This window comes from Melozone crissalis, unplaced genomic scaffold (assembly GCF_028551555.1).
Source record: "Melozone crissalis strain CALT ecotype California unplaced genomic scaffold, PUWL_Pcris_2 ptg000008l_1, whole genome shotgun sequence".
Lineage (NCBI taxonomy): Eukaryota > Metazoa > Chordata > Aves > Passeriformes > Passerellidae > Melozone > Melozone crissalis.
In genome coordinates, this window is record NW_026535786.1 from 5,575,023 (window position 1) to 5,602,282 (window position 27,260).

The 27,260-nt window shown below is 38.0% G+C and overlaps 1 protein-coding gene across 2 annotated transcripts; it reads left to right on the forward strand.

Annotated features, from left to right (window-relative positions):
- Positions 1–499: 499 nt before the first annotated feature.
- Positions 500–19,433, forward strand: RAB38 (RAB38, member RAS oncogene family). Of its 2 annotated transcripts, XM_054270006.1 has the most exons (4): positions 500–508; positions 1,442–1,628; positions 9,228–9,508; positions 19,281–19,433. In XM_054270006.1, exons 1-4 carry the CDS (start codon positions 500–502, stop codon positions 19,431–19,433), a joined length of 630 nt encoding a protein of 209 aa, XP_054125981.1. The 2 variants fall into 2 exon arrangements, with proteins under 2 accessions (XP_054125981.1, XP_054125982.1); XM_054270007.1 differs by lacking the exon at positions 500–508 and having other exon boundaries at positions 1,409–1,628.
- The last annotated feature ends 7,827 nt before the right edge of the window (positions 19,434–27,260 follow it).

Consider the following 27,260-nt stretch of genomic DNA (forward strand, 5'->3'; position numbering starts at 1 on the left):
AGAAAAAATCTTCTTATTAAAAAAGGTTCAAGGAAAATAAGACATTTTTCCTCTAAAGTTACCTATTTCCACTTTGTGTGTTTATGTATATATACACACACAAACACAAACTTAAAATTTGAGTTTAAAGACCGATTATAAAAGATTGCATAATACGAATGTTCTGGATTCTTTGTCTACTAAAATCCAGCTTTTTGGATAGATGACAAAATTCTAATGCCATTTCAGTCCACACTTGGATAAGAACTCTATCAAATAATACTGCAATAAGTAAAAAATATGTTTTCATTTTCAAGAACATCAAAAAATATAAAAAAAATATTCACTGATAAGTTGCACACAATATTAAAATTCTATGGGTTTGCTATCAAAGCTGCTAAAAGGATTAAACACCTCTAGGTAATGGGTAGAGGTTTCCAGCTAAGCTGCCTACGTAAAATTCACTGTGCTCTTCATTCAAAATAAAGGGACAGTCATGTTAGGGGAATTATTTACTCAGATGGGTTCAGTTTGCAAGTTTGGCATCCCTTGTTTTGGAAAACAGATGCCTGTTGAGACACTGGCATTCATATGCTTGAATGCTGTTACGCTTTCATAACTTCTGATTATTGGAGTCATGAGATAAACCTGGATTTTTTTGCATTTTAGAGTCCAGATGTATGAAAAAAGAAAGGACAAGCTTCATGTTGCGTTCAGATGGAAGCATGATTATAGGTATAGAGAGACAATTACAATTATGGTAACAAAATTTTAAAATATTTATCTGCTGTAAATTAATTTGTACAGCCCTCCTAGTATGGACACAAGTAGAGCTGCTGTATATTGCTATAACTGGTGATGTAACTGCATTCATACTAACTTACACAGATTAGAACCAAATTTCATCCAAATCTGAAGTCACACTGGTTTCACTTTTGCACTTTAGTGCAAAAATTAAACCTCTGAAGGGAGTTTTCAGGGGTTTTTTGCAGTGACTGACATCTTAAAGACATCCAGAAACAAGCATATATTATCACCAAGGCAGTGATTCAAAATTTACTGTGTGTAAAACTAGTGCACAACAGAAACACTGTCCTTTCAGCAAGGAGCCAAACAGAGTACAGAACTGTTGCATGAATTTTCCTGCAAAGCTTTTAGCAGCCAGACTAATCCCAGACACACCTCGTGCTGACCTTTACACACATACGCACAAAACTTTCTGGGAGATTTCCTTCCCCCAGTTCGTCCTTACTTCATCTCCCAGCAGGGCTGCCTGCTGGACCTGGTGATCCTGCTTCCGTAGGAAGGGAGAGAGCCTCCACCTACCTTGCTCTCCTTCCTTCCCTGCCCAGTCCCTCACCCCCTCTCTTCCCCTCAGGCTGGCAGGATTCCTGGGGCAGAGCATGCAATCAGTTTGCAGGGAGCAGCCGCAGCCAGAGGAAAGATGCAGAAGCACAGCCAGAAGGAGCACCTCTACAAGCTGCTGGTGATCGGGGACCTGGGAGTGGGCAAAACCAGCATCATCAAGCGCTATGTCCACCAGAACTTCTCCCCCCACTACCGGGCCACCATCGGGGTGGACTTTGCTTTGAAGGTGCTGAACTGGGATGCTGAGACTGTGGTACGGCTGCAGCTCTGGGATATTGCGGGTGAGTACAGAGGAGAACCCTTTGCCCCATAATCTATCAAAGAACAATACAAAATACGGACCCCAACTCATTTGTACTGATCTGAAAGCTGAGAACTGCCACTGCCTATGCAGTGAGGGAGAGCAGATTGAGGAGAGAAAACTTTAAGGGCAGCTTGACATTTTGGAGATTCCCTAAAATCAGCAGACTCCCAAACTAGGGAAGCCAGAGAGTCCAAGTGAAACCTGTGCTAGCTGATTTTTCTCCCATGCCCTTGGACATATTAAGGGACTCAGGCACCTCTCTCCAAATGCCCCAGTTGTTTTCCCTGAAGCTGACAATGTTCAGTTTTGCTTCCTTGAACTAACAGATATCTATGACAGGAGGAAGAATAACAAGAATGTCCTGTTAAATCTTTTTAATTTGGTGGAATAGATGAGGGATTGAGTAAAATGATTAAAATTACCTTTATCGTTAAAAAAATAAAGAGAATGTATATGAGTTAGTTTATCAAAATACCTTTCTTCTTCCTCTCTCTCATACCTGCCCTCCTTCAGTCCAATGAAAGCAACTTCTTACGTGTTTTGGAAAGAGAAATGTTTCTATTTGGCAATCATTATGGTTGTTAAAAATATAATTACTCATATTTAAATACCCTTATTCCAACATCAAGCAAAACAAAAGACTATTTTCCCTCTGCAAGGAGATAAACAGTAAAGTCCAGATATCCCCACATGGTTACATCATTAAAACGCACAGAATTTGACCTTGTTGCTGTCAGTGCTTCAGACATTTTTGATTTGGCTTCAAATAAAGCAGGCAACTTTTTTTTGCCAGCACCTTTCTGAAAAATCAATCATTTTTGTTTCAGTGCAAAAAATAAGTTTATCTTGATGGCATATAACCCATGCTGTAAGTAATAATTTTTCATTTCGTGAATGCAAGAATCAAATACAACTGCAACAATAGATTACAGCATAAAGGAAGGCATTTAAAAATTCAATTAAATTAAGAAATTACTTTCATTAAATCGGGAATAGAGGTGAACATCATATCAGCTGTTAGGCAACTGTACCAGCCTGTGGCCTGAGTTGTGAGCCCACTCAGGCTCATTGATCTAGTCTGGAACAGCACCGGGTAAAACTGGTGAAATGAAAAAATTCTTGACATTCTTATTGGTGGAGGGAGTGCTTTTCTGCTGCACTGAGCTGTCTCATGTCTGAGCTCTGAATTTGGCACTGAGGTACTAAAACTTATGCAACAACACTGCTTTATGTAAAACGGATAAACTCCGCTTTTTCACACGCCAATTCAGTCTTTTGGTTTTATGGTTTTGAATACATATATGCTCAGTTTTCTTTATTAAAAGATAGAAAAATGTAGCAAACATTTATTTTACAGTTACAAGTGGCTTATTGTAACAACAAACACGTACACTGCCAGAAAAACATTTCTGCATGAGAAAAAAGCATTTAATAGTAAATTCTGACTGTATCAAAGACTTAAAGAATGTATTTTGCATGCCTTGTTTCAGAGATTTATTACACTACTAATCATGTGCTGGCAGATCATATGATGTAGCTTTCAGTCAGGCTGAAAAGCAATTACACCTAGTTGTAGTACTGAATGACTAGCATGCTTTCTGAGTTATCACACATGACAGAGAGAATTACAGCACAGTACTAAATTTCATATGAATTGCCCAATTCAAAGCATCATTGTGAAGGTCAAGATAGTGGTTGGTAATAAAAAGAGTTGCTGTCTTAGCTTTAATGACTTCTGCTTAAGGAGCTTTAGCTGCTGCTTGCTGACCAAGCTCTGTAAGCAACATGCTGAATTTTGATGATCATGGTGCAGGCATAAAAGTTATCACACATAAGGCATCTGGCTGGTGGCAGAAAAAGAGGTTCAAAAATGAAAGAGAAGTAAAACTGATTGGAAATATGGAGAGAATGGAATTGGTTTCTCCTGGCTGTGGCTGGTCATGTAAAATCATTTGCAAAATACAAATGGGCAATGAGAAGAGGGAGAAAAATAAAATCTCTGGTCTAAAAACATCCTTTCTCTTTTGATTGACTCTGTTATCAAGTCAAGCTTTTCTTTTGGGTTAAGGAAATAAACTTTCAATCCCTGACCAGGCTAAAGGATGTTGGCTTAGCATGTAGAACACCTTGAATTGAAGCAAATTCTGCAAATACATTGATAATATTTCATATCAGGAATGATATATGAATACATATTTATATCATATTTATATATATACATATCAGGTATTTTTTTAGCTCTTATATCCTCTCCCCTCTCCATTATACAGGCAGTGAACCCAGTACCAAACATATGCACCTCCTTGCTTTTCATGGGTAGTAAATGGTTTAAAAATCTAGAAATAATTTTCTTTAAAATATTGTCATTAAAACTAGTGTCAAGCTTATCTACTTTATTAGTAGGATTTATGTACGTTGTGACTTCATTTGAGGAGTGACACATTCCAGCTGTGATAGGACCAAGTAGTTTGGCCTGGTTTACCCTTACCATACACAAGAAAAAAAGTAAATATGGTTTATCTGGTGCCATCTAATTAAAAGTAGTTAATGTTTGTGTAAGATATCTTTCTGTGTTTTTTACTTTTGTAAACAAAACTATAATATGATCTAACAGCTAAATGCTGAAGCTGCGTTTATTTAGATAAGAGAGAAATGCCAAAAAACAAGGATAACTAAGTATTACAAAAATTAATTCAGGGATAATGTAGGCTCTGCATTACACGTTGTTTCTTTAAGACAGTGGTTTTAACACATACTGTATTCCTGAAACTGTGAGTGTTAGGCAGGAATAGTAAGATTAACCGTAATGCTATGTGATGTTATGGTGTTTGTGACAACATGCTGTCATTAAAATCTATGAACTTATGTCTGATTCAGTGAAATGCCTAAGTTTGAGGTGACTGAATGTTTAGTATTGAGTGTGGGAGGAGATATACCTGATAAAATTCGCCTTTCTTTAATTTCTTCACAACAATTCCATTTTGTTTCACAAATTATTAGTTTTGGTGTTCCTGTTAAAGTATGCCATCATCTCTACTGCTGTGTCATACAACATTAAATCTTGCCCCTCAGTCAATTTCTGTCTTTATTTCTTTATCTTTTCTACTGTCTTTGTGTTTATGTCCTTTAAATTCATTAAAAAATTCTTAGAAGGAAAGCTTTAAAGAAACTCTGAACCATATTGCACAAGGTTACAGTGGATGGGGTAGTCAGGCACAGTTGTTCTGAAGAAAACAGCTGTTGCAGAGAGCAGATCTGGGTGTATTTGCTATTCCCTTCTCTGCAAGGCTTCTCTCTGTGCTACTGTCTGTGTTTTGTGCCCGAACAGCCCAGAGATTTCTCTGAAGACCCGCTTTAGCCATAGATTTACTGCAGGGAGGAGCTTCGTACATCAGAGAGCAGCACATCAGAGCCTGCTCCCTGCTCCTTTTCCACAGCCATCTCAGCTTCCTCTTTATCACTCCTTCTGCATTTGAGTGAGCTGGGTTATTCATTGCTACCAAAAAGATATTGGTTTGTGTTTAAAAGTCTGGTTCTCATCTCATAAACAGTTGGACCAATGCTTTGGGGAAAGAACAGTTCCATTTCCTTTCCAGGTCACTTTCACCTTCAGAAGCAGCAGTCTACCCACAGATATAGACGAGTATCTCTGCACTTGTAAAGTTTTTAGGATTATTATGCTGCAGAGGGAGCAAGTGGAAACCTGTTAACTAATGCCAGGCACAGCACGTCCTCAGCATTTTAGGCTTTCGGCAGCTGCTAAGCATTGCAGCACATATGCATAAATAAGATAGTCATGGTGATTTCTAGGTTAAGTTACCTTGAAATTACTGTTCTGCAAACATAAATAAGTCTCTTGCTGTGAGGATTTTATTTCAGTAGAGATTGGTGCTGGAATCTGTGGGCCAGATCCTGCTGACAGCCTGCTTTTCCTCCTTCTGGGGTGGTGAACATCAGCTCAAGGGCTGCTTAAGCTTCAATCCATAAAGACAATTATTTGAATTCAAGTGTGAATACTCTAAAAGATATTTTGAAGGGAAAGGTAAAAGATGTTTAAATCTTCTCCACAGTTTCCGGCTTTTCAGTGTTGGCTAAAGGCTGTCGGTAAAGCCAGGTAGTTCCCAAAAGCATTGTCTCTTAGAACAGTGGCAAGAAGTAGAATGCATCATAAAACTCAGCATTGGGCATTAAACTCAGCATTAAAAATTCAATCAATTTTTAATTTAAATTTTTTTTGCCACATTTCAGATGCTGTGGTCAAAATTGTGGAAATTATCTTCATCCATTTATCATTACTTTTTATACCTTCATTAGAGATGATAGTGGTTAGTGAAAATTTTAGATTACTGTACACATTTATTTGGGGTAAATTTTTATAAGCTATGAAAGTTCAGCTGATGGTTGCTTTAAACCCATGAACTGATAGCTTTGCCGGCTGCAGAGGTGCCACTGAGATTAGGATAAATGTGCAGGCAGCTGCCCTTCAGACAGGGAGTGCTTCCCTTTAGTAGAAATCTTGCTGCTTTATCACCTTGGTCTCACCGGGTTTTGCTTCCAAGTAGAATAGGATTCATCTGAATTAACAATTAGACATTTTTTCCCAGTCTCGGACTACAAAGGGATCCTAACCTTCAGTACTCCCAGTTAATTTTCTAATCTAATTTAGGGCTGATAATCCCAAGATAAAGCCCCACCTCAGTGGGCAAAGGCCATTGGAATTGCAGGGTTTGATGCCAAATGCCAGTGGTCTTGTAAGTGATGCAGTAAAGTACTAGGGACCACATCAAATATTTCCCAAGCTTCTGACCCTTCCAGTGAAAAGCAAAACCAATCTTCCTTCCCTAGTTGGTCTTGCAGTAAAGCAGATTCTAACGTTCAAGGCTGCCAGAGAGATATCACTGAATACCTAATGGTTGATCTATTTTCTAGCCTTATTCCTGCCTAAGACATTGTGTTGCTGAAAACCTAAGGCCAGATTTTGACATCTTTAATACATCAAGCAGTGTCTATTATTACAAGCAATTCTGCTAAACTAAAAGGTTTTAAGAACCTCATGTATTAATATAGGATTTTGTTCACATAAGCGAGAATCTGTAGAAAAAAAGAGTACTTCTGCATCCTTAGACATATTATTTAGTTCTCCAAGCTCAATGCAAATACTCGAGATCACTTTTTCCACAATTTAAATTAAATAGAAGTCATTATGCAAAGGTCATTAAACTAAAACTCTGATTTATAAAACACCTCTTTTTCCATTCAAACTGGCCTAATGCCTTTCTGTTGAGTGTGTTGATACATTAATTGTAACTGATGGAGAAAAAGACCACTTCAAAACAGTTCAGACAGTTAATCATGCAGCTCCATTCTTTCTCTTTCTTTGAAGTGGTTGGTGATGGAAATTGGTTATCCCTTTCTTCCTGCAAAATGCTGCTTTTACAAACACACTGGCTGTTCTGTGCAGTAAAATTCCTGTGTATCTGAAAAAGCAGCTGGAAGCCAGAGGAAGAATCAGTATCATACAATTTGTCAGAAATTTGTGGGCCACTACTAAGCAGAAGATCACAACTGAGGAGCCTTTTTTTCCTTTAGTAACTTCCTTCATGGTGGATGATTTTATTCTGCAAACGAATAGTTTAGTTAATGTTCTGTTACACCATGTCCCACCTACCCCAGCAATCTGTGTCCTAATAAATAAGTGTGAGGCCTGAGTTGAGCTGCTCTCATATCACCTACAGTGTGTCTCACAAACTTTGAATGAGAAGTATAAAGTACCAGTGAAATACAATATCCGTCAAAAACTATTTGTATATGTTGCTGCTTACCTCACTGCCATGTTTCTAATTAAACCTTGGCTTTTGGTGGAAGGCACCTTCTTGCAGATGAAAAAAGAATTTCTCAACAAGGAGATTATTGAATAGCACATGACTTAGCCATTCATCTGATTAGCCCACTGATAGGAATCATAAGACATTTGAATAAAAATATAGACAAAAGAAATTTTGAATATGACCTCTTTTTTCCCAGAAATAATCTATTTCTATCTTGCTTTATCAATAGGACACAGTGTTTCTTTAAGATAAAAAATTTTGACATGAATTTAGAGAAGACAGGCTTCTTCTTTGGTTTCTGAATCATGTGAATGACTGTCTCCTTGCTGCCACAGTGCTTAAAACCAAAGACAAACATCACAAACTGATGGTGTTGACCCCCTAAGTGGGTTCAGTGCTATTTCCATTAAATGAAAGTGCATGGTCTAGAAGCTAAACAATTGGTACCTTTCCCTTCTCAGCCCTCCCTTACATTTGACAGCAAAATTTACATCAGACAAATTCTCCACAAATAACCTTCCTGGGGTCAGAGGCAGACTGCCAATCTTCTTGTCTTCCTAACCTACTCAAAATTGCTCACATTGAGAAAATAAGGGTAGAAACAGGTTTGCATTCAATGCTTCTATTTCTATAGCATTTTTCCCCAGCTATGGAAGCATGTACAAGAGTTGTCTTGCTTAAAAACTCCTATTGTTGTGAAATGTTTCAGGAGCTTATAAATCTTTAGATCACAGCTATGCTGCAGACATTAGTAGAAAATCTATTTTTTATTTTCAAGAAAAGTTCTGTGTAATTTATTTTTCCAGAGTTCCTATGAAAACAGCAGATATATTAACAAATCCACAGCTGATCAACATAGCACATCCTGATGTCATGTATTAATTTGTTCATAGATTGAATCATATAAAATGAAAGATATTTACAAATGTCCATGTTTGAATATACTAATGTACTTTAGCTCCCAAAAACTCTGTCCTTTCCCAGAAAGCACTTTGAATTCAGCAAATAAAACCATGAAGCTTCTGGACAGAACTGGTATGAAATCCTTCTTCATGGATCTTTTCAGTGGAGCAATGCAGCTCTTCATATTGCTACTGCAATATGATATTTCTTAGAGCACTTTCCACGTTTTTTTGGCTTTAAATTCAACTTCCTCACCTCTGTGCTTTAGTTTGTCAATAAAAATAAATTTGAAATTACACTTATACCTGGTATGGCTCCAGAGCTATATTATAGTACTGCTGGATATTATCATTTGCATGAGAATATGCAGGATCCTCTTCATCCTTGAGCAGTTCAGTTGTGTTAGATGTTTTAGACAAAATACCATAGTACCAAGGAGTTTCCAATCTGGTGCCTATATTTTTTTGTGTCTCTTGTTGAAAGTCCTATAATGTACCCAAAGACTCTTGGCACTGTCCACAGACTGAGAAATCTGGTAGTCTAATAAGACCATACATTTATTATTCACTTATCACACTTACAATTCACTTATAATGAACTTCATTAAATTTCCTAGGGTGTTGGCTTGAAAATTCCTTTTTCATGCAATACTCTCCTGCATTTTCATACAAATTATTCTAGCATGGTATTTAAAATTATTTAGGCAAAGAGAAGTTTCCCAGAGACTTTTAAAATGAAGTCCTGCCTTCAGTAATGTTATCTTAGAAAACCTGCTATGTGAAATACTGACCTAGACTGTAAGCGCTGATTTTTTTTGTTTTTCCCTTCTACCTTCTTCATTACAGGACAGGAAAGATTTGGAAACATGACCAGGGTGTATTACAGAGAGGCTATGGGAGCATTTATTGTCTTTGATGTTACAAGACCTGCGACGTTTGAAGCAGTGACAAAATGGAAAGAGGATTTGGACTCTAAGTTGGTTCTTCCAAATGGCAAACCTGTGCCAGCAGTCCTATTAGCAAACAAATGTGACCAGGGAATAGATGTTCTTATGAACAACGGCATCAAGATGGATCAGTTCTGCAAAGAGAATGGGTTCGTGGGCTGGTTTGAAACATCAGCCAAGGTAATGTTTCTGTTTCTTTTCAAATGTTTCTAAGGGCAGAGAAATCAGTTTTTAAAATAGATCATTTGCTCTAAACGTGCACCTTGAAAAGCTCCTTTCTTGGTGTATTAAGTAAAGATAGATTTGTAAATATATAGTATGCAATTCTATTTGTTTTAGGTATTTTATTGCAACATTCTGAAATGCAGCTGCTGTGCTGTGATAGGCCAGCAGTAAAGTATGTACCCGGTCAACAGGTTACTGCTCAATAGCCTGGGGAGGAGGATGACCTTAGGCAAGGCATAAAACTACCTCTTGCGAGTGATATGAAGGCGTTTTTCATCATTCTTAACATTGAATATTATCTCTAAATATTTATATAACCACTTTGCTTGAGAAATGTTGATTTGAGACAATAGCTTCATTGCCTTAGATTCCAGAAATAAAGTAAGTCTATTGTGTTGCTTGTACAATGTTCACTGTTATAAGCTCTCATTCTCAAAAGTCTTTTCAAAAAAATCACATATCTGGGGAGGAAGGAAATATCAGTGGTCAAAAGGCTGAATGAGCTACTCTGAGGTTCAATTCTTTGCCTTGGTATAGATTTCCTGAGTGCATGGAATATTAAGATAAAAATCAGAAAGGGCACTGAGACTTTCAAATTTCAAAGGCCAAAAGTACATTGGTACTGTAGATCAATTTGAGATGTCGCGGATAATTTCAGTTCGTGCAGGATTTGGAAGCTGGCATGTGAAATATTGATTTGAACACAACAATTCAGTGGATATTGTGTTGATTGTATCCTATTATGAAAGCTGGTGTCATCATTAACAGCTCTGGGGAACTTTTGGATGTTTGAAATGTAAACAGATTGGTTCTGGTTAAACCTAGATTTCTAGTAGGCTGGAAGCCAAAATGCTGCATTTGATTGTTTAATTCCTTTTAAAAAGTTTATGTAAGGTACTTAAGAACTTTTAGGTTGTATATTTGTATTTTACTTTTCTGGTCTTGAAACCTTCTTTAAGCATTAATATTTAAAAGATGTTTCACTAGTAATCAGCAGAAGTAACAGGAGGGGAATAGCAGCATATCCCAGACTGCCTCAAGAATTGCATGAACTCTGGGCTGAGATTGCAGCTTTTCAGTACTTAAGGGGGCTTATAACAAAGATGGGGAAAAACCTGTCAACAGAGCCTGTTGTCATAGGACAAGGGGTAGTGGTTTTAAACTAAAAGAAGGTAGATTTATACTAGAGATAAGAAATCTTTTTTTCTGACAAAGGATGGTGAAACACTGGAACAAGTCGCCCAGATGTGGTGGATGCTCCATCCCTGGAAACATTAAAGGCTAGATTGGATTTGACTCTGAGCAACCCAATCTAGCTGAGGATGTCCCTGCCCTGGCAGGAGGGTTAGACAAGATGATTTGAAGAGGTCCCTTCCAACCCAAACCATTCTAAGATTTTATGATTCTATGTCTTTGTAATTAATGCCTTTGCTTCTCTACTGAATGAGTCTCAAATCCAGCCACTGTTTCGTAAGATGCCATTCACAGAGAGAAATTTGGATCTAAGTAAGTGTGTAAACTCTCTTGCTCCACAACAGGGTACTTCCTATTCCTTCATGTGCTGCACCTGGTTTGTATTTAGGTCTGTGGTTCGTCTGCTGATTTGTGTTGGGCGGGGCCAAGAGAATCCAGTGATCCTCCTTATGATAAACTAAATTTTACTATGAGGATGGTAAACTAAATTTTACTATGAGGATGGTAAACATGGCACATGTCCACCACTCAAAAAGGACAACCGCATTTATTGTGCTAAGACTCGTTGCAGATCATGACAGAAAATGAATATGCAAACAATTTCAAAGATCACAGAGAGGTTTTAAAATGATGATGGAGCCAGTCTGGGGCAGAACTATGGAAGTATAAAAGATGTATAGAGAACATAACTTTTTTTTAAAGTCATACCAGAGGAATTTTTCCCAAGTTTCTCTAAGCTGCACAGAATTAAGAATTTCTCTTATTTTAGATATGGTAAATATCTAGATTCTTCTTACATTATTTAACTCCAAAAGCCAAGCAGTCCCCAGATTGACAATGCAATCATGTAGGAACAGAAAAAAAATCCAGCTATGACAAGACTTGCTTTCAAAAGCCACTCTGAAGGGAATGATGAGAGTAGAGGGCACACAGCTGCTACCAGACTGTTCTCTGCTGTTATACACCAGAGGCTAGGACCTGTTGGTCTGCAATCCACACACCTGGTTTCCACCCAGAATTGGAGGGTTCTGATTTTAAAATTATGCAGAGAGTCATTCCAGTAAAGATGGTAGAATCAAAACATTTAAAATAAGTTAGATCAAAATAATTTCCCCACTTCATCTAAACCTTGCACTTCCTTTTCTAAAACAAAGTTAATATTACTACTATTTTAGAATTCTGGATATTGTACATACCTGGTATTCTTTCAGGGCACCATAAGTAATTGAACTTGGGTCTGATAAAAAAAAAAAAAAATTACTAACTCTGTTTGCTACAGAGAATAGGAAATCTTTTGAAGCAGAATAGCATGGACAAAGGAGTGCTCATATTGCAGCTATCAGTTTTAGCAGTTCAAATAAGTAATAACTCTCTTTTTGTGGTACCCTGGAATAATTAGATCTCCAGAGTTTTTCTGGAGATGTGCTTGGAAATGTTAAAGCCTTGAGAACAAACTGAATATGATTTATGCATTTTGGAAAAACAAAGGTGATTACTTATAGAAAGAACATCTTTTTGTTCTGGTTGCCTTGCAGAAAGTAGCATGCTATATATGTACCTACCATATTTCAAGCTGTCAATGGCTTTAAGCTTTTGTCTGTTCACTGGAAGATTACACAAAAAAAAAATTCTCTGTATTATTCCCTGGTGCTATTTTTGTAAGCTAACCTCTCCAATATAAAATATTTGAGCCACCTAATGCAGGCTTATGTGTTAGTTTTGATTCTTACATTGATCTGAAGGAAATAACCTTCTTTCAGTCTTCTCCCTACAAAGAGAGAAGATTTTGTTTGGATAGTTTTCCATGTGAGAAGGGCCTTATTGTGCAACACCACCTCACAGTGTAATCACAAGTTACACTGGTTTTGCCATGTAGCCGGTGGTGAGCCTGGTCTCTTTTATATCTGCATATTTACTTCACCCATAGTGATTGCAGTATAAGAGGCACATCCCCAGATAGTCACCAAATAACCCTTAATAGTTAATTATTTAATAAATTTCATGACCACAACTATTGTGAAAGAACCATTCTTTTAAAAGAAGGAAATTTCTTCTTCCTGTCACATATTAAATTATCCAGCACGTGGCCAGAGCAGCTGAGAGCTCCACTCACATTTCCAAGCCTTTAAACTGTTTTCACCACCATGCCTAGTTCAAAGAGGTGAGCTTTTGACTTGGATTAGAAAAGGAGCAATTTCAAGCTTATTATCACTTTATAATAAAACTGGAACTTGTGCAACAAAACAGACAAGTCAGGCAAAACTAAATGTGCTTGAAAGTACCTAATTCAGAAAAAACTTAAATACCTCACAACTGGCCACGGCTGTGTTGTTATTATGCCCGAGTTCCTCCTTTCCCTGCTGTAATTCTACTGTCAGCAATATAGAATCAGATGAAAAGACATTCATGTTTTGTCCAAATTGCCCAGAAAGGCTGGTAGCTGTGCTTTTCAGATCCTTACAAAACTAGGTTAAATGCACAGCTCCTTGTCTCCTGAGCATCATGACCTGGACACTGAAGAGCAGTCTGAGTCTCTGGGCTATTTGGATACATCCTATTTGGACCAGGACAGTGTTATAGTTCTTCCTCTAAGAAATGTGGGTAATAAGATGTCCTTTATTCAGCTTTTGTTTGACAGGCAGTCCATGGTGTGCTAACATAGATTCAGAATGAGTTGTGTTGGAAGAGACCTTAAAAATAATCTAGTTCCAACCCCTTACAGGACCCAAATGCTGGGCTAGCAATCAAAAGTCCTCTTTGCCATTGCTGTGTTGCCTTCAGAAAGTCATTCTCTCATCTGTTCCAGCCTTTTTTTCAAAAAACAAAGACATGAATTCTTCCTATCTTACCAGGGAATTCTATGAATAATACAAGCTCTACTAGCCCTTGTTTAAATCACAGATTCTTCAGTTCTTTTGACTGGACAATTATTATAAAACATGAAAAAAGCAAGCTATGCAGTATATTTGCAGAGGAACTGGATATGCACTTCTGATTTCCATAAAGAAAAACAAGGTTTGGACATGTATTTGAATTAGGCTGACACTCTAAACTAATCTGCTGATCTGGTAACTTAAATCCAAGCAATTCATTTGAGACTGCCAGACCCAGTTAGGGATGTATGGCTCCCTAGATTGTCTTTTTAATTCACTCAAAAAAGTCTAACCAATCTCACAGTACAGTTTGAGGAAATACTTCAGATTCTGCCATAAAGCAAGAAATAAAGCTGAGATTTAAGGCAGGATATTTCATTTCAGATGCTCAATCACTCTGTGCAGAATCCTCTGCAGATTTTTTTCCTGTAATTAAAAGGAGTCCATTCAGATTATCCTATGGGTGTTAGAGCTGTTCTGTAGCTCTCTGGAACACTTTTATGAAATGCATTATTTAGTGCTGTCCCAAATCTGGAAATTCAGAGAAATACAAAATTGTTGAAATCAGAAAATCATTAAATGAAATAATTTTGTTGCAGGCTATTCAAGCATATGTAAGAATTAAATCACAGAAAAGATCTTGTTCTCAGAGTTGCTGTCACAGCAGTTCACATCTATGAATTTCATGTTCATGCTTCTAGATGGCTTTTAACTTGTATGGCTGCATTTTCCTGGAAGCACCACTGTAGGAGCACAGCACACCATCTTAATAAGGCTCTGTTCCCAGCAGTTTCCAGGGAGTTCTGCTAAGGGAGCATGCTAGCTCCAGGGGAGGGCAGGTTAAAGCATCTTTCAAGTTATTTCCTTGCGCCTGGATTTTACTGCAGTATGGAAATAAAATGTGGAAGCTATGAGCTTCTCACTAGGCTCCCATCTAATACCTGAATATTTCACAATTTGTAAATGTTTGCTTGTGGGAAGTCAATTTCCTTCAAGTGCAGCAGTAGTCTAGGGTCATGTCTCTAGGCAGCACTGATTTAGAGCTCCCCAAGAGCTCTGTGCCTGCATACACACTGTTCTTCACCCTGGTTTTCAAGGTAAGACTCAGAAGCATCAGAATCAGTAAGAGGAAAATACTGTCAATGGGAAAAGCATTCTATCAGAAAACAACCAGATAGTCAAATTTAAGATATGTGCATGGTAAAAAAAAAAAAATTCGTTCATCTGAAAGTGAGACAGGCCCTTAAAACTTGTCAGGGCCTTTATTCTTCTACAAAGAGCTAAGAGGAATGCCCTAAATGTTAATGTTCTGCATCTGCAGTAGAGATAGCAGATAAGGGGGAAGATAATCCAGAATGCAAAAACGTTGGCTGAGCTTGTGTACTGCTTTGAGTCACATTCAATAATGTATTTCTTTTCCCTTTAGTTGATTGTTGCTTACAAGACATTATTTCCAATACCAATCAGTTCAAGGATTTTAATAATGCAGCTCTCTTTCCCTGCCCTCAGTTGCTATCCCTTCCATAAAAGTGCCCTTTGAAAGGATATATTTTAATAAGATTGATCTATGAGCAAACACTAATTTCATTTGTGTCCTCCAGTGTTCCTTTCTGGATTTCAGAGATTAGTCAGAGTTATTTTCTTTGCCCTTTTTTGTTTAGTAATAGAATAAAGAGTAGCATGTTCTGATTTTCATCTTTCCATTCTTTCTTGATGAGGCCACAAGAAAGACTTGCACAAGTAGTCAGGCATTGTCACAGAAGCAGGGTTCAGGTCCTTGCTCTGGCAGATTCTGGCAGGTTGATGCAGGATAAATCACTTGGGGATGGATTCACATCTCAGCTTTTGCACTGACTGGGATAGTGTATCAGATGCTGGGGCTTTCTGAGCCACACAGAACTGGGCTAGGCCCCTCAGGGGACAGGGCAGGGCAAGGTGCTTGGGAAAGGCTTTTATAAAGGCTGGCATGCTGAATCAGGAATACAGGACTGATAAAGACACCATAACGTGGGTAAGATCCTTTTTGGCCTTGCAGTAAAAGCTCTCTCTTGGGAAAGAGCTTTTCTTGAGAAAGGAAATTGTTGCATACTTACCTTATCATGTGAAGACTTCATCCGATGCTATCTCCCACTTTCCAACTAGCCACTGCCTGCAGGACCAGGATTCATGTGGCTCTGCATTTTCTCCTTTTGACAAATGGCCATAGCAGCACTTCCCTATCACAGAAAGCTGCTGTCCAGATAAACACATCAAAGATGCAGTGCTGAGTAATACCAGCCTTGAAAGCAATACAGGGAGACAGAGTGTCTCCTGCATTTGGAGAACTGTGACGGTAAAAGTGGCCTCAGAGGAGGCTGGATAACAAGCACTACAGGGGAGAGGGAGAGGGAGAGGGAGAGGGAGAGGGAGAGGGAGAGGAGAGGAGAGAAGAGAAGAGAAGAGAAGAGAAGAGAAGAGAAGAGAAGAGAAGAGAAGAGAAGAGAAGAGAAGAGAAGAGAAGAGAAGAGAAGAGAAGAGAAGAAAAAAAAAGTCTGAACTTCAGCAATCTTCAGTTTCTTTGATGTTCTTTTGTAGGACAAAGCCATATGGGAGGTGACAATTACGGCGTTTCAACATAGAGACCCACTGAAAGATAGTTTTTCACTCCACTGTCTCACCTATATTTTCTTGCTTTCTAAAAACATATTTAGTTTTATTTTCAGGTATAATTGAGGCAATTTCCATGTCTCAATACCATTAGTAGGTTGTCTGTGATTATTCTTCTCTGCCCAATCTTACACCCCGATTGTTGGTTTCTTTGGGTTTGAGTGGATTTTCACTTTTTCGTTTTCTCTCTTTCCTCCCCTTGATTGCCTCTCAACACTTCATGGCCCTAAAATCACCAAATCTCTGCATGTCTGTGTTTGGATATCAGATCACCTTCTACTGTCTGTAGCTTTTTCACTGCCTAGCAGAATGCAGATTTTTCTTTTGCAAAACACACCACAGGAGTGTTTAGGTAGAGAAATCAATATTTCATTAGTCAGACCAGAATACAGCAATGTCTGATCTGAAGGTGTAGGACATCTCAGGATTAAGGTAGTAACAAAAGGCAGTAGTAGCATCACAAAGGAAATGGTCAAGGCAGGGACCTGGGACAGCAGGAGTTGCTTTTGTGGAATGACCAAAGGCTCCTTGCAGCAGGTAACTTAACATATTGCTTCTCATCCATACTGTGTGCCTGTTGTCATCTGAACCACAGGAACAGGCTGGAGCTAGACATAAACTTAAAACCAGCTGTGCTGTCTGTCAGGGCCATCCTTCCTCTTCCTCCCCTTGTACCCCAGCTGAAATTGTCATCCACACAGCTTAAACAGTTCATATAAATGTTAAAGGTGAGAAACTGACTCTCTAGATTCAGTAGGCTCAGGACAGGACTTTTTATTCCTTCCCTCTTTGGTTTTTTTTTGTTTTTTCTTGTTTGAGTACTGGCCAGAGAATTCTTTTTCTTCTGCATTTTTAGGGTCATGTCTGCCACATGGATTTCCATCTATCACCAGCAGGGATAAGGGATGTCCACATATATCAGTTTTATGCTATTGTGGGCTTGGTTCCTTCCCCCTTTCCCAGTGCTGTGAAATGGTAGCCCCTAATAAAGATGGTTGCTGTTAATATATCTGAACATTAATCAGTTTGGGTAGAATCTTAGATAGTCCCTAAGACCTTATTAAATAAACACGTGCTGCTATTTCAACACATAAGTAGCACATGGGCAAATTAAATGCTCACCAGTCCATCAGTAAAAACTAACACAATGCAAAAGGTTTTTACATTTCTGTTTTTGTGCATTTAACAATCCTATTTTGGCTTCAGTTTTCTAGGCAGTGCTGAGAGACATTTTTCATTGCCTGGGTTTTTTTTAAATAAAATTTCACAGTGCTCTGAAAAGGGTTTTCAGTGCATGCTTGAGGAATTTTCTAGTCTGCCTGAGAGAGCCATGTGATACAGCAGAATTTTAAGATCTCAGTAGAGACGATTCCTAGCCCCATATTACTTTCTAGCAGTTACTATGTACATTAATATGTACTTTTCTAAAGTATTGGGGGTTTACAACTTACTGATATTCCGTACATACAAAATATTTAAGTTCATGTTTGTCATTGTGAAGTCTTGATCTATTTAACATTTTCAGTTAGATCCACAGATTTCAGTCCTTTACTGTGATTCAAAGGGATGGACAATGGAATTTGTGGAGTTTTGACATTGATTTCAAGGATATTAGACAAAGTCATGGTCCAGCATGAGGTGGCTAGTTGGAAAGTGGGAGATAGCATAAAATACAAAGAATCCATTCCTTTAGCTTTTGATTTTCCTATAAATGTGTCTTCTCTACTGAAACACACACGTTTCTTTCTTTTATAGCTAGTTTATGGCCTCAGTGCAGCAGGCTCCAGATTGCCATCCAGAGAGACCTGGACCTGCTTGAGAATTGGGACTAGGTGGCATTTAAATGTCCCTTCCAGTCAAAACTAGTCTATGACTCAGAGATTCAACTTGGAAATCTGGGTGATCTTAGGCTGCAAATAAAACATTATCTTTACTGAGCAAGAGTAGTGTGTGCATATGCACAAATGTATGCCTTTATATTGGTATGCATTTCCGTGTGGATGTATGTGGCTGTGTTATACAATTTCCTAGAAGATTGAGGCAATAGTGAAGTTTCTATCTCCTGCCTTGTAAAATAAGTAATCAATGCCAATAGTTACACTAAAAGAGTGCCTTTTATGCCAGAGAGATTGATTTTTAATTCCAAACATATTGGTGGCTGTTATTTACCAAAAAAAATCTTTATTCAGTACTACTGCTTATTTTCTATGCTGTGTTGTGCTGTGTCTCATTGATCAAGCTGCTTCCTTGTTACTTATTCTACAAACTGGTGCAAGTTAAATGTGCAGTTGATATCAGGCATATGTAGGAAAATATGTGCTTTAGCTTTCATTTTAAACCCCTAGACTGAGGATTTCTGTCCTACAAATGAAACCAGTGGTGATATATTTCTTCTGAATCAGTGCATTGGAGATGCAGTGCATTGCAGTCAGCCCCAACAAGAAATCAGGGAGGACTCCAAACCATACAGAACAGTTTCACTGTTTAGTGAGTAATTTGAGATTGTATCATTTTTTCAATGAAACTGGTCCATCACAGGTTTCATTGTGAGCATTGCATACAGAAATCTTCTTGAAATTGTGTGAAAGGCTTTAAAAAATAAGTGCTACGCATGGCTGTAATTACTGGTACGTAATTAACTATTTGGAAATGAGTAGCCATTATTCAAGCAGTGAAATATGGTCTTTGGAGCTTTACTTCAGGCCTCGATCTTCAACACCTCTCTGGCATTTGTTTTTTAGTTTGTTGAAACAATCAAGTCACCAAGAGATTGAGGTAATTTAAAATCAGCTCTGTATACATCTTAAAACATATATGAATCATAATATATATAAAACTTAACCAACTTCAAAACTCCAGTAAGCACTATTTAACACAGTCAATTTTTGAAAACTGTTTATTACAGTAAGTAAATTTTTATGTTGTTGAGCGAAAAATTTAATTATGCATAGGAAATATGCAACATGTTTTTATTATTATTGCCTAATCAACCTCTCTTTCTCTTTCATTTGCAGGAAAATATAAACATCAATGAAGCTTCCAGATGCTTGGTGAAACACATAATTGCTAGTGAGAGTGATCCAGTTCAGTCGGTTGAACCAGATATTATAAAACCACACTTGAATTCCTCCAAGATTGTCAGTTGTTCAGCTTGCTTTAAATCCTAAGAGACTTCCAGACTATTACAAGAGCTGAACAACTATGATTCACAATTTATACTTTATTCAACGAAACCAGCCTGCCCACATTGTCCCTAAGCAGATTGTAATTTTCTCAAAAATATATTTAAATTTTTCTCTTTTTTTTCAGCTAAAATTTATTATGAGGTGTTCATTCCTAGCAACTATTCAAAACTCTCCATGGCTATTGGTCAAATAAGACTCATAGTGATGGCTGTGTTTTCCTATTTGGGTGGCACCAGTGACACCAAAACCCATTTCTTTGTCATGTGGTTTCTGAAAATTCATATTTTTGATGAGACTGCAGCAGCACCCTACTTGTCCATTGATTTCCATGTTTTCTCAGTACCTTGACCAGGCAAATGTCATCATTGCACTCTTTGTCACCCCTCAAACTTGAATGATCTTGTTTCATATGAAGAAGATTATGATGAAAAGGAAAATTGAGCTGTTCAGAAAGAGACACCAAGAATGCTCACAGTTAAATGTTCCCATTGCAAGTTCAGTCTCCTGGAAGTAGTGACAGGACTGAAGATGCAGGAGAATTTCACATCATTCAGTTCTCCAGAAGATCTGAACTTCCAAGGCTGATGAAGAATTGGCTCTCTCTTTCTCAGGAGTTTCATTCTCGCAGTTGATAGCCTTATCTTAGGTGAAGCAAAATACAACGAATCAAGGGTGAAGGGTGACAAAACAGGCAATCATGGGTACAGTCTCCTGGGTGAAGTAGATCAGGGTTTTCAGAAAGGGTTATCAATTCTATAAAGCCAGCATTTCCTCTGGAAAGCTCACACTGATTTTTTCCCTCCCTCTCATCCCTCATGCCACAGATATCCCTGTGTGTTTATACTGTGTGTATTCTTTAAGTCCTAACATGCATCCCTTCATTGTGTTTATTCTCATGGGAAAATTCACTATCCACACTCCAAGATACCAGCAGAACTTTTCAGGAATACATCTGTGTTGAGCAGAAGGGTATTTGCTTTCTGAAAACATTCTTCTAAAATGTATATGAATCATCACAGGAAGCAAGCAAAATGCAACAGTCTTAAGAGACACTTCTGGAAGATGTGAAGAATTTATTGAGCAGTACTGTGGAAATAAAATTGTTGATTTTCAGCATCTCACAAAAGGTGCTGGTTGGTGGAGTCATTCAGAGAAGCGTGTCCAGACAAGAAGTCTTGACATCTGGCTGCAAGCCCCTTCAAGACAAACTTTGCCTCTATCCTGCCATAGACAAATCACTTGCAAATTCTGTTCTTACTCAGACTTTTCCTTCCTGAGCTGTGAACTCTCAGTTGCAGGAGCTGTCTTCAGACCTGAGTCCCTCATTTTAGAGAGGTGTAACAGCATAGAAGGGAGGAGACAAAATCTGCCTTATATTTGCAGATGCCACTTCAATACTTCACTAAACACTTAGTTGAAAATGAAGGAGTGAAATTCTCAGTCTAGTGAATACCTGCTGCATAGGAAAAATGAAAAAAAGAGGAAAAAGAAAAAATTCCTCAAGCTGACCTTATACTGTGTGACCTATGAGTTTCATGTGCCTGTAAAATTCATCCTGCTTGGCAATATAAGGTGTATGTTTGGACTCCAAGTTCTTTTCCAATCTAAATGATGCTATGACTTTGTACCTCTCACTAAATTCTCTGTTACTATATAGGCACTGCAGACAAGAGCTATTTTACTCTCTCTGGAGAGCCAGGGACAGAGACATAGCTCTTTATGTGCTCTTCCTAAAGCCTTCCATTCTTCTCGCAGAATTTTGGATTAAGAAAACAAAGTCTCTAGTTTTAAAAATAAAAATTCACATCCAGAATTAATCTGCACAGACATAGATGTATGGATGCATATATATATATATAGAGCTGGCTTTTTTGAGAGTAATTTTCAAGTTGTCATGGGTGCTGTGTCATCCTTTAGTACCTGTGTTAAACATTCTTTAACTCCTGCTGTGATCTGTGTCAAACACCTTAAGCTTCCTGCCTCAGTTTCCTCAATTGTAAAACAGGGATCTATGTACACACCTACCTCACAGCACTGCCTGAAAGTTACTTTTGGCACCATGCTTAGGGGATACACAAATGCCAAGGTCTGACACTGCTCAGAACGAAATATGATTGCCCTCTAGCATAAATACATGGTGCTGTAAAGCCTTAGTGTTCTAAATCTACCAAAGGCTTGCCTGTACTACAAAAATTAACTTCAATTATTCCACCTCAGTTAAGCTGGTCAAGGTTGTAAAGCAACGTGTGACTGCATGGGCTGATCAGATTGGCTGCAGATGGTCTGCAAACGGAAGCTGTGGCTGCACAGATGTCATGGCACTAGTTTAATAATCTCAGCAACAAAGCTGCAATTCAGAACTAGCGCCACATCAGGTATTTCAAATTTAAAGCATCATTTAAGTCAAGTCATATGGGCGCCTTATTAAGGATGACAATTCATATCCTGAGCCAACACTGTGATTAATGAAAGGAACTAGATATCTCAGATAGCTTCTAAAGGGCTAATTTTTCATGAGTTCAGCCCCATACTTCACTTATGGATCTCAGGTGAAGCAGAGGAAATTGCCATTTCATCCAAAAATATTTTTATGTCCAACTCACAACAAACCTAGCAGTTCCTAATGTGTTTTGCTTATCTTCATGTCACCTTTATTTGGTGGCTTCTAGCAATACACACTAAACATAATGGGAGATTCCTCAAGACTTTGGGAACTATGCCTAAAGACCTGGTATAACAGTAATTAAAATAACCCTGCATATACATAACACTTAAATGACATATAGAGATATTTTTGTTCCTCACTCTGTGGTATAAACCAGCTTTAAATTATGGGCTCAGTATCTGTTCCATAATGTTTCTGTGGTGTCAGGTTCCACTGCAGTCACTTCTTGGGCAGATTTTCCACCTCTGGTAGATGGAGGACAGAGTGTGGCCAATTCCTAGACTAAGGACTATACAAGATGTAAAGTTCTAAAGTCATACATATTTACACCATGAGAATTAGAAGAGTATCACAAAGAATCAGGCCTCCTTAGGAGGTTGCATAATTACATATGTTCATTTTTATTTGTACTAAAGTGACAAAAATCTGTCAAGTCTTTTTCTGTAACACAATAAATGTGTGAATGCAACCTGAATATCTAGCAAACAGAGCCTTTTTAGAGGAGGTTGTTGTTGTAGGCAGGCCAGAATAAAAGCTTTAATTTAGAATTAATGAGCTCACTTTGTGCCAATACCCTTTCAGGAAATGTAAAGTTTAATTATACTGTGTCAGTCCCTAACAGCTTGGATTTCCTTAGGTTTTTTGATGCACTCTGTGCTATGTCCTTTTTGCGGGTCACCAGGGACCAGGTATTGTAATCACACGCCCATTTCAAAATTAAAAATTTTCCCTTTCTGTTTGCAATAAGTAATGAACCATGAGTCTCTATTGCCTTGCAAAGGGGCAAAGGTACTGCAAAGTGGAATTAAAATTCATTTTCATTCTAATTCTCCAAATACATCCCTGTGGATGTCCCAGCACCTCAAACCACATGTTGATGAGCAACGGAGGGGCTGGACATGAGAGATCACCCCAAAACACTCAAAGAAAACAGTGGTTGAACATCTTCACCCCCAGACATAATTTTCAGCACCAGTAATGACAGAATGTCTTTCATTTTCTGTATTGAAGCTCCATACAAAAAAAAAAACCTCATGACCCTAAATTCTTTGGGCAGCATAGACATATTGCTGATAGGAAAATAGATGGAGTGAAAGATAATTATTCAGTTATTCCAGAAAGATCATAATTTATTTGACCAGGTTCAGCTTTCAATAGAAAGACATTTGGGAATCTGAAAATCAGGCTTTGTTATTCTTACACACTTTTTATATTAGGGAATGTATTTTCAATAATTTTTCTTTTCAGGAATAGCTGTTCCAACAGTACTTTATGCATTCATCTTGAATTGTTGTACATCAATATTTTATCTTCAGATTTTTTTTCTGCTTTAACCTACCTGACTCCATAAAATGGAGAAGGAGGGAGAGAGGGAAGGAGATTGTGCACCTTTAAACAGCAGTGTTGTTTTACTTCTTGAAACACCTTTCTAGCTGGATAAAGTGAAACTGATAAACAGATGTGAGAAATTAATTTAGTGCCAATTGCCAGGAAAGAGTCAATCAAAATATCTTTCACTGCACCAATATTTATGCATGTGACCACACGTTCTATTGTAATAAAAGATGGTATTTCTGACAAGACAATGAATATGAGTAATTTGTAAAATTAATTCATTAGCAAAGTAGGCACATACAAGTAGCCATAAGCTAATTCAGCTTTCCTCATATGTAGCGAATTTATGACATATATAAAAGTCCATTTTAATAATTTAATTTAAACTTACTTTCTGTACAACTTCTCTTTTAAACCATCCAGGTTAATGTTTGACTTTGGTTAAAGAGTTACATATCTGAGACAGAAACCTTCTACCTTTTCTCCCTATTTTATATCCAATTCCAGATGCAACTTTTATGGTTCCAGCTCTTCAAAGAACCTCAGTTCAAAGTTTGATTTTATAGGCAGAATTTTTGGCTCACAAATAGATGCACCATCAGTTTGGAGGCTCATTAGCAACCACAGGCTTAGTTCTTGGAAGTCTGACTGGGTAAAAAATGGCCTAAATATGTAAAATGGGCACCTCCATGTCTAGGATATGGTAAGTTCATTTTTCTTCAGCTCTCAGGACAAGATGGTACCTCCAGCAGTGTTACATACTTGACTTTTCATTATTCCCTAGAAATATTAGGCTGTCTTATTAATTAAAAAAAAAAAAAGCAAAAAGAGAGGAGATTGCATGCAGTGTCAGTCTAGTATTTATTTTACAGTTTTCCGCTACAAAAGTAAAAATATTTGCATTCTGGATTCATTTACTTTTTAAATGATGCACCCTGACACTCTCACAGCCCATGGCTGAGGGTACTACAAGACCCTCAACAAATCCCCAGTACTTGGTGGCACAGTTGCAGCTACACTGACTACATCTCTCAACAAGGAAATATATCTGACTGCACAGTTTGGGAATATTAATTTTCTGCAAATTATCTCCTTTATAGTTGCAGTGCATCAGATGCCTAATTAAGATTGGAACCTCTGTGTCCTATGTTTCAAATTCAGCAATAATAGATAAAATAAAAGATAAGATATTAAACTGAGAAAAACCACAGCACACTACTCCAAGGAGGGGAAGCTGAGAAAATGAAAATTTCCCTGTAGGCTTCTCTGCAGGTCAGCAACAGAAAGTTCTTCTACTTTGATATCTGCCTGATTTCTTCCAGCAAATAAGTTGTTAAGCTGTAGCTGCTCAATTCCACAGCAACTGGTAACAGTTCCACCTGGCATCTACAGAGTTTACGTAGTTTTGAAAGTTCTGATTTCAAAAATGGCATCTTTGTTAAAGGTTTAAGTCAGTGGTGCCTAACTAGTGGCACCTAAAGTTTAATTTGCTGTACCATGCAAATCTATCCATGTATCTTCTGTTTCCATGAATCCACGTGTTTAGTCTTCACAAACCACGTGAGGAAAGGGCCACTGCAAGATGCTCCTTTAACAGTGATGCCTCAGCCACACCCAAAATCCTACAAAGGAGATGAACATAATGAATGGGGAAGCAAGGAATAATAAGCAACTAGGGTGAGGGTGAACAGAAACATCTGGGACCAATCCAGGACCAATTAAAGAAACATTGATGCTTGACAACTTCCTCAGCAAGAAGTTTTATGAAAATCTGACGCAGCATAAATTTTTTATTACATAGAGTTATACAGATTTTCTAGGGCACAAATTGCTGTTTTTACCTTGTGCCTTGTGTGCCTTGAATTTTGCTTCTTTATTGGCTCCCTTGCCAAAAATGTCTAGTTTATTTCAGGTTTTTTCTCTCTTTGGCTTTTTGTGCCATCTTGTCTCCTTGACTTGACACTTGGCGAGGAGCTTTTATCAAAGTCATTAAGACTGAAGCTGTTACTTTTTAGTTTCTGTCAGGTTTCTAAGTTTTTTAATTTATTCAAATGTCAGGTATGTTCAGACAAAGGACACATAGCCTCATACTAGCTACTGTGAATAAAATTAATTCTATCCCAGCCAAAACCAGAACAGAGGTTCATCCAGACCACAGAGACCAAGAGAATTGGTTTTGCTTATTCTGGAGAAGGCTCTAAGGTGACCTTTTTGTGGTCTGTCAGCACATAAAGGGGGGTTACAAGAAAGTTGGAGAGGGATTTTTACAAGGAAGTGTAGTGACAATGCAAGGGGGAATGACTTCAAACTGAAAAAGAGTAGGTTTAGATTAGCTATTAGGAAAAATTCTTTACTATGAGGGTGGTGAGGCACTGGCAAAGGTTGCTCAGAGAAGTGTGAGCGTCCCATCCCTAAAAGTGTCCAAGACCAGGTTGGATGGGGCTCTGCGCAACCTAATCCTTTTGAAGATGTCCCCGCACATGGTAGGGGGATTAGAACAAGATGATCTTGAAGGTCCCTTCCAACCCAAGGCATTCTATGATTCTATGATAATGTGATTCTCTATTCCATAACATGTGACATCTCGCTCAGCAATGAGCTAAAGAGGAGGTTAGTGGTGGTGTGTGGGGGCCACTTGATGACTTTCTTGGCATTGGTTTGTTGGTGGTGAGAAATTGTTTTCATTTCCACCACTTGTTTTTTTAACTTTTATTTCACTCTGTTATTTTCTCTTTCATTACAAATTATTGTTGTTATTGTTGATCTAGAGGCACAAATGAGTTAGGAAGACAGAGACAATAAGGGGCAATAAAAGAAAAAAATGCAACATTGTGGGGTTTTTAACCTTTGCTTGTGACAGTGTTCACAGGGGTTCTTGGATGAGAGGAGAGACGAGAATTTTGACTCCGTGTTCAGAAGGCTTGATTTATTATTTTATGATCTATATATTACATTATAACTATACCGAAAAGAATAGAAGGAAAGGTTTCCTCTCAGAAACTAGCTAAGAATAGAATAGAAAAGAATGAATAAAAAAGATCTGTGGCTTGGACAGAGAGTCCAAGCTATCTGGTCTGTGGTTGGCCATTAATTGTAAACATTCAAGACGGCCCAATCAAAAATCCACCTGATGCATTCCACAGCAGCAGATAACCATTGTTTACATTTTGTTTCTGAGGCCTCAGCTTCTCAGAAGGGAAAATCCTAAAGAAAATGATTCCCACAAAAAGATGTCTGCGACATTTGCTTAATAGTAATGTCAGACTGTTTGTTGAGTATAGGCTCCCACATGGAGAAATTGTTGTGTTACATTTTTTCATGTACAAGCACTAAGAATTAATGTTAGAGTCTGATGAAATTTTTTATTTTGCACCAGTGGTTCTGGGTAACTACCCAAAAGTGATCTATTATGTTTCAGCTTGCCTTTTCAACTTCAGTCTATCAGAAAAGATTCACTGCCTGGGAAAAGTGACAAAATTGAGACACCCTCAACATATAGTCATGGTGGAACAGAAAGAAGAGGAATTCTGCCAGCAGTCTTGCTGATGAAATTGAGAAAGGAGCCAAGCTGAGAGGAAAGGGAGCCAGTCTCTAGAAACGGTTACCCCAAATGGATTATAAAAGCTCTTTATTTCAGGTAGTTCAGACAGTAACAAATCCAGCCAGCAGAAAGCCTTCAGGGAAAGTGATGAGTGGGGTTGCCTGAGATTAATGAAAACTACACAAATAGAGCAAATTGGCAGAAGTAGGGGTATGAGTCTGCCCTTTCACAGGTCTCATAGTTATTAACATTAAGAATCTGACATTAC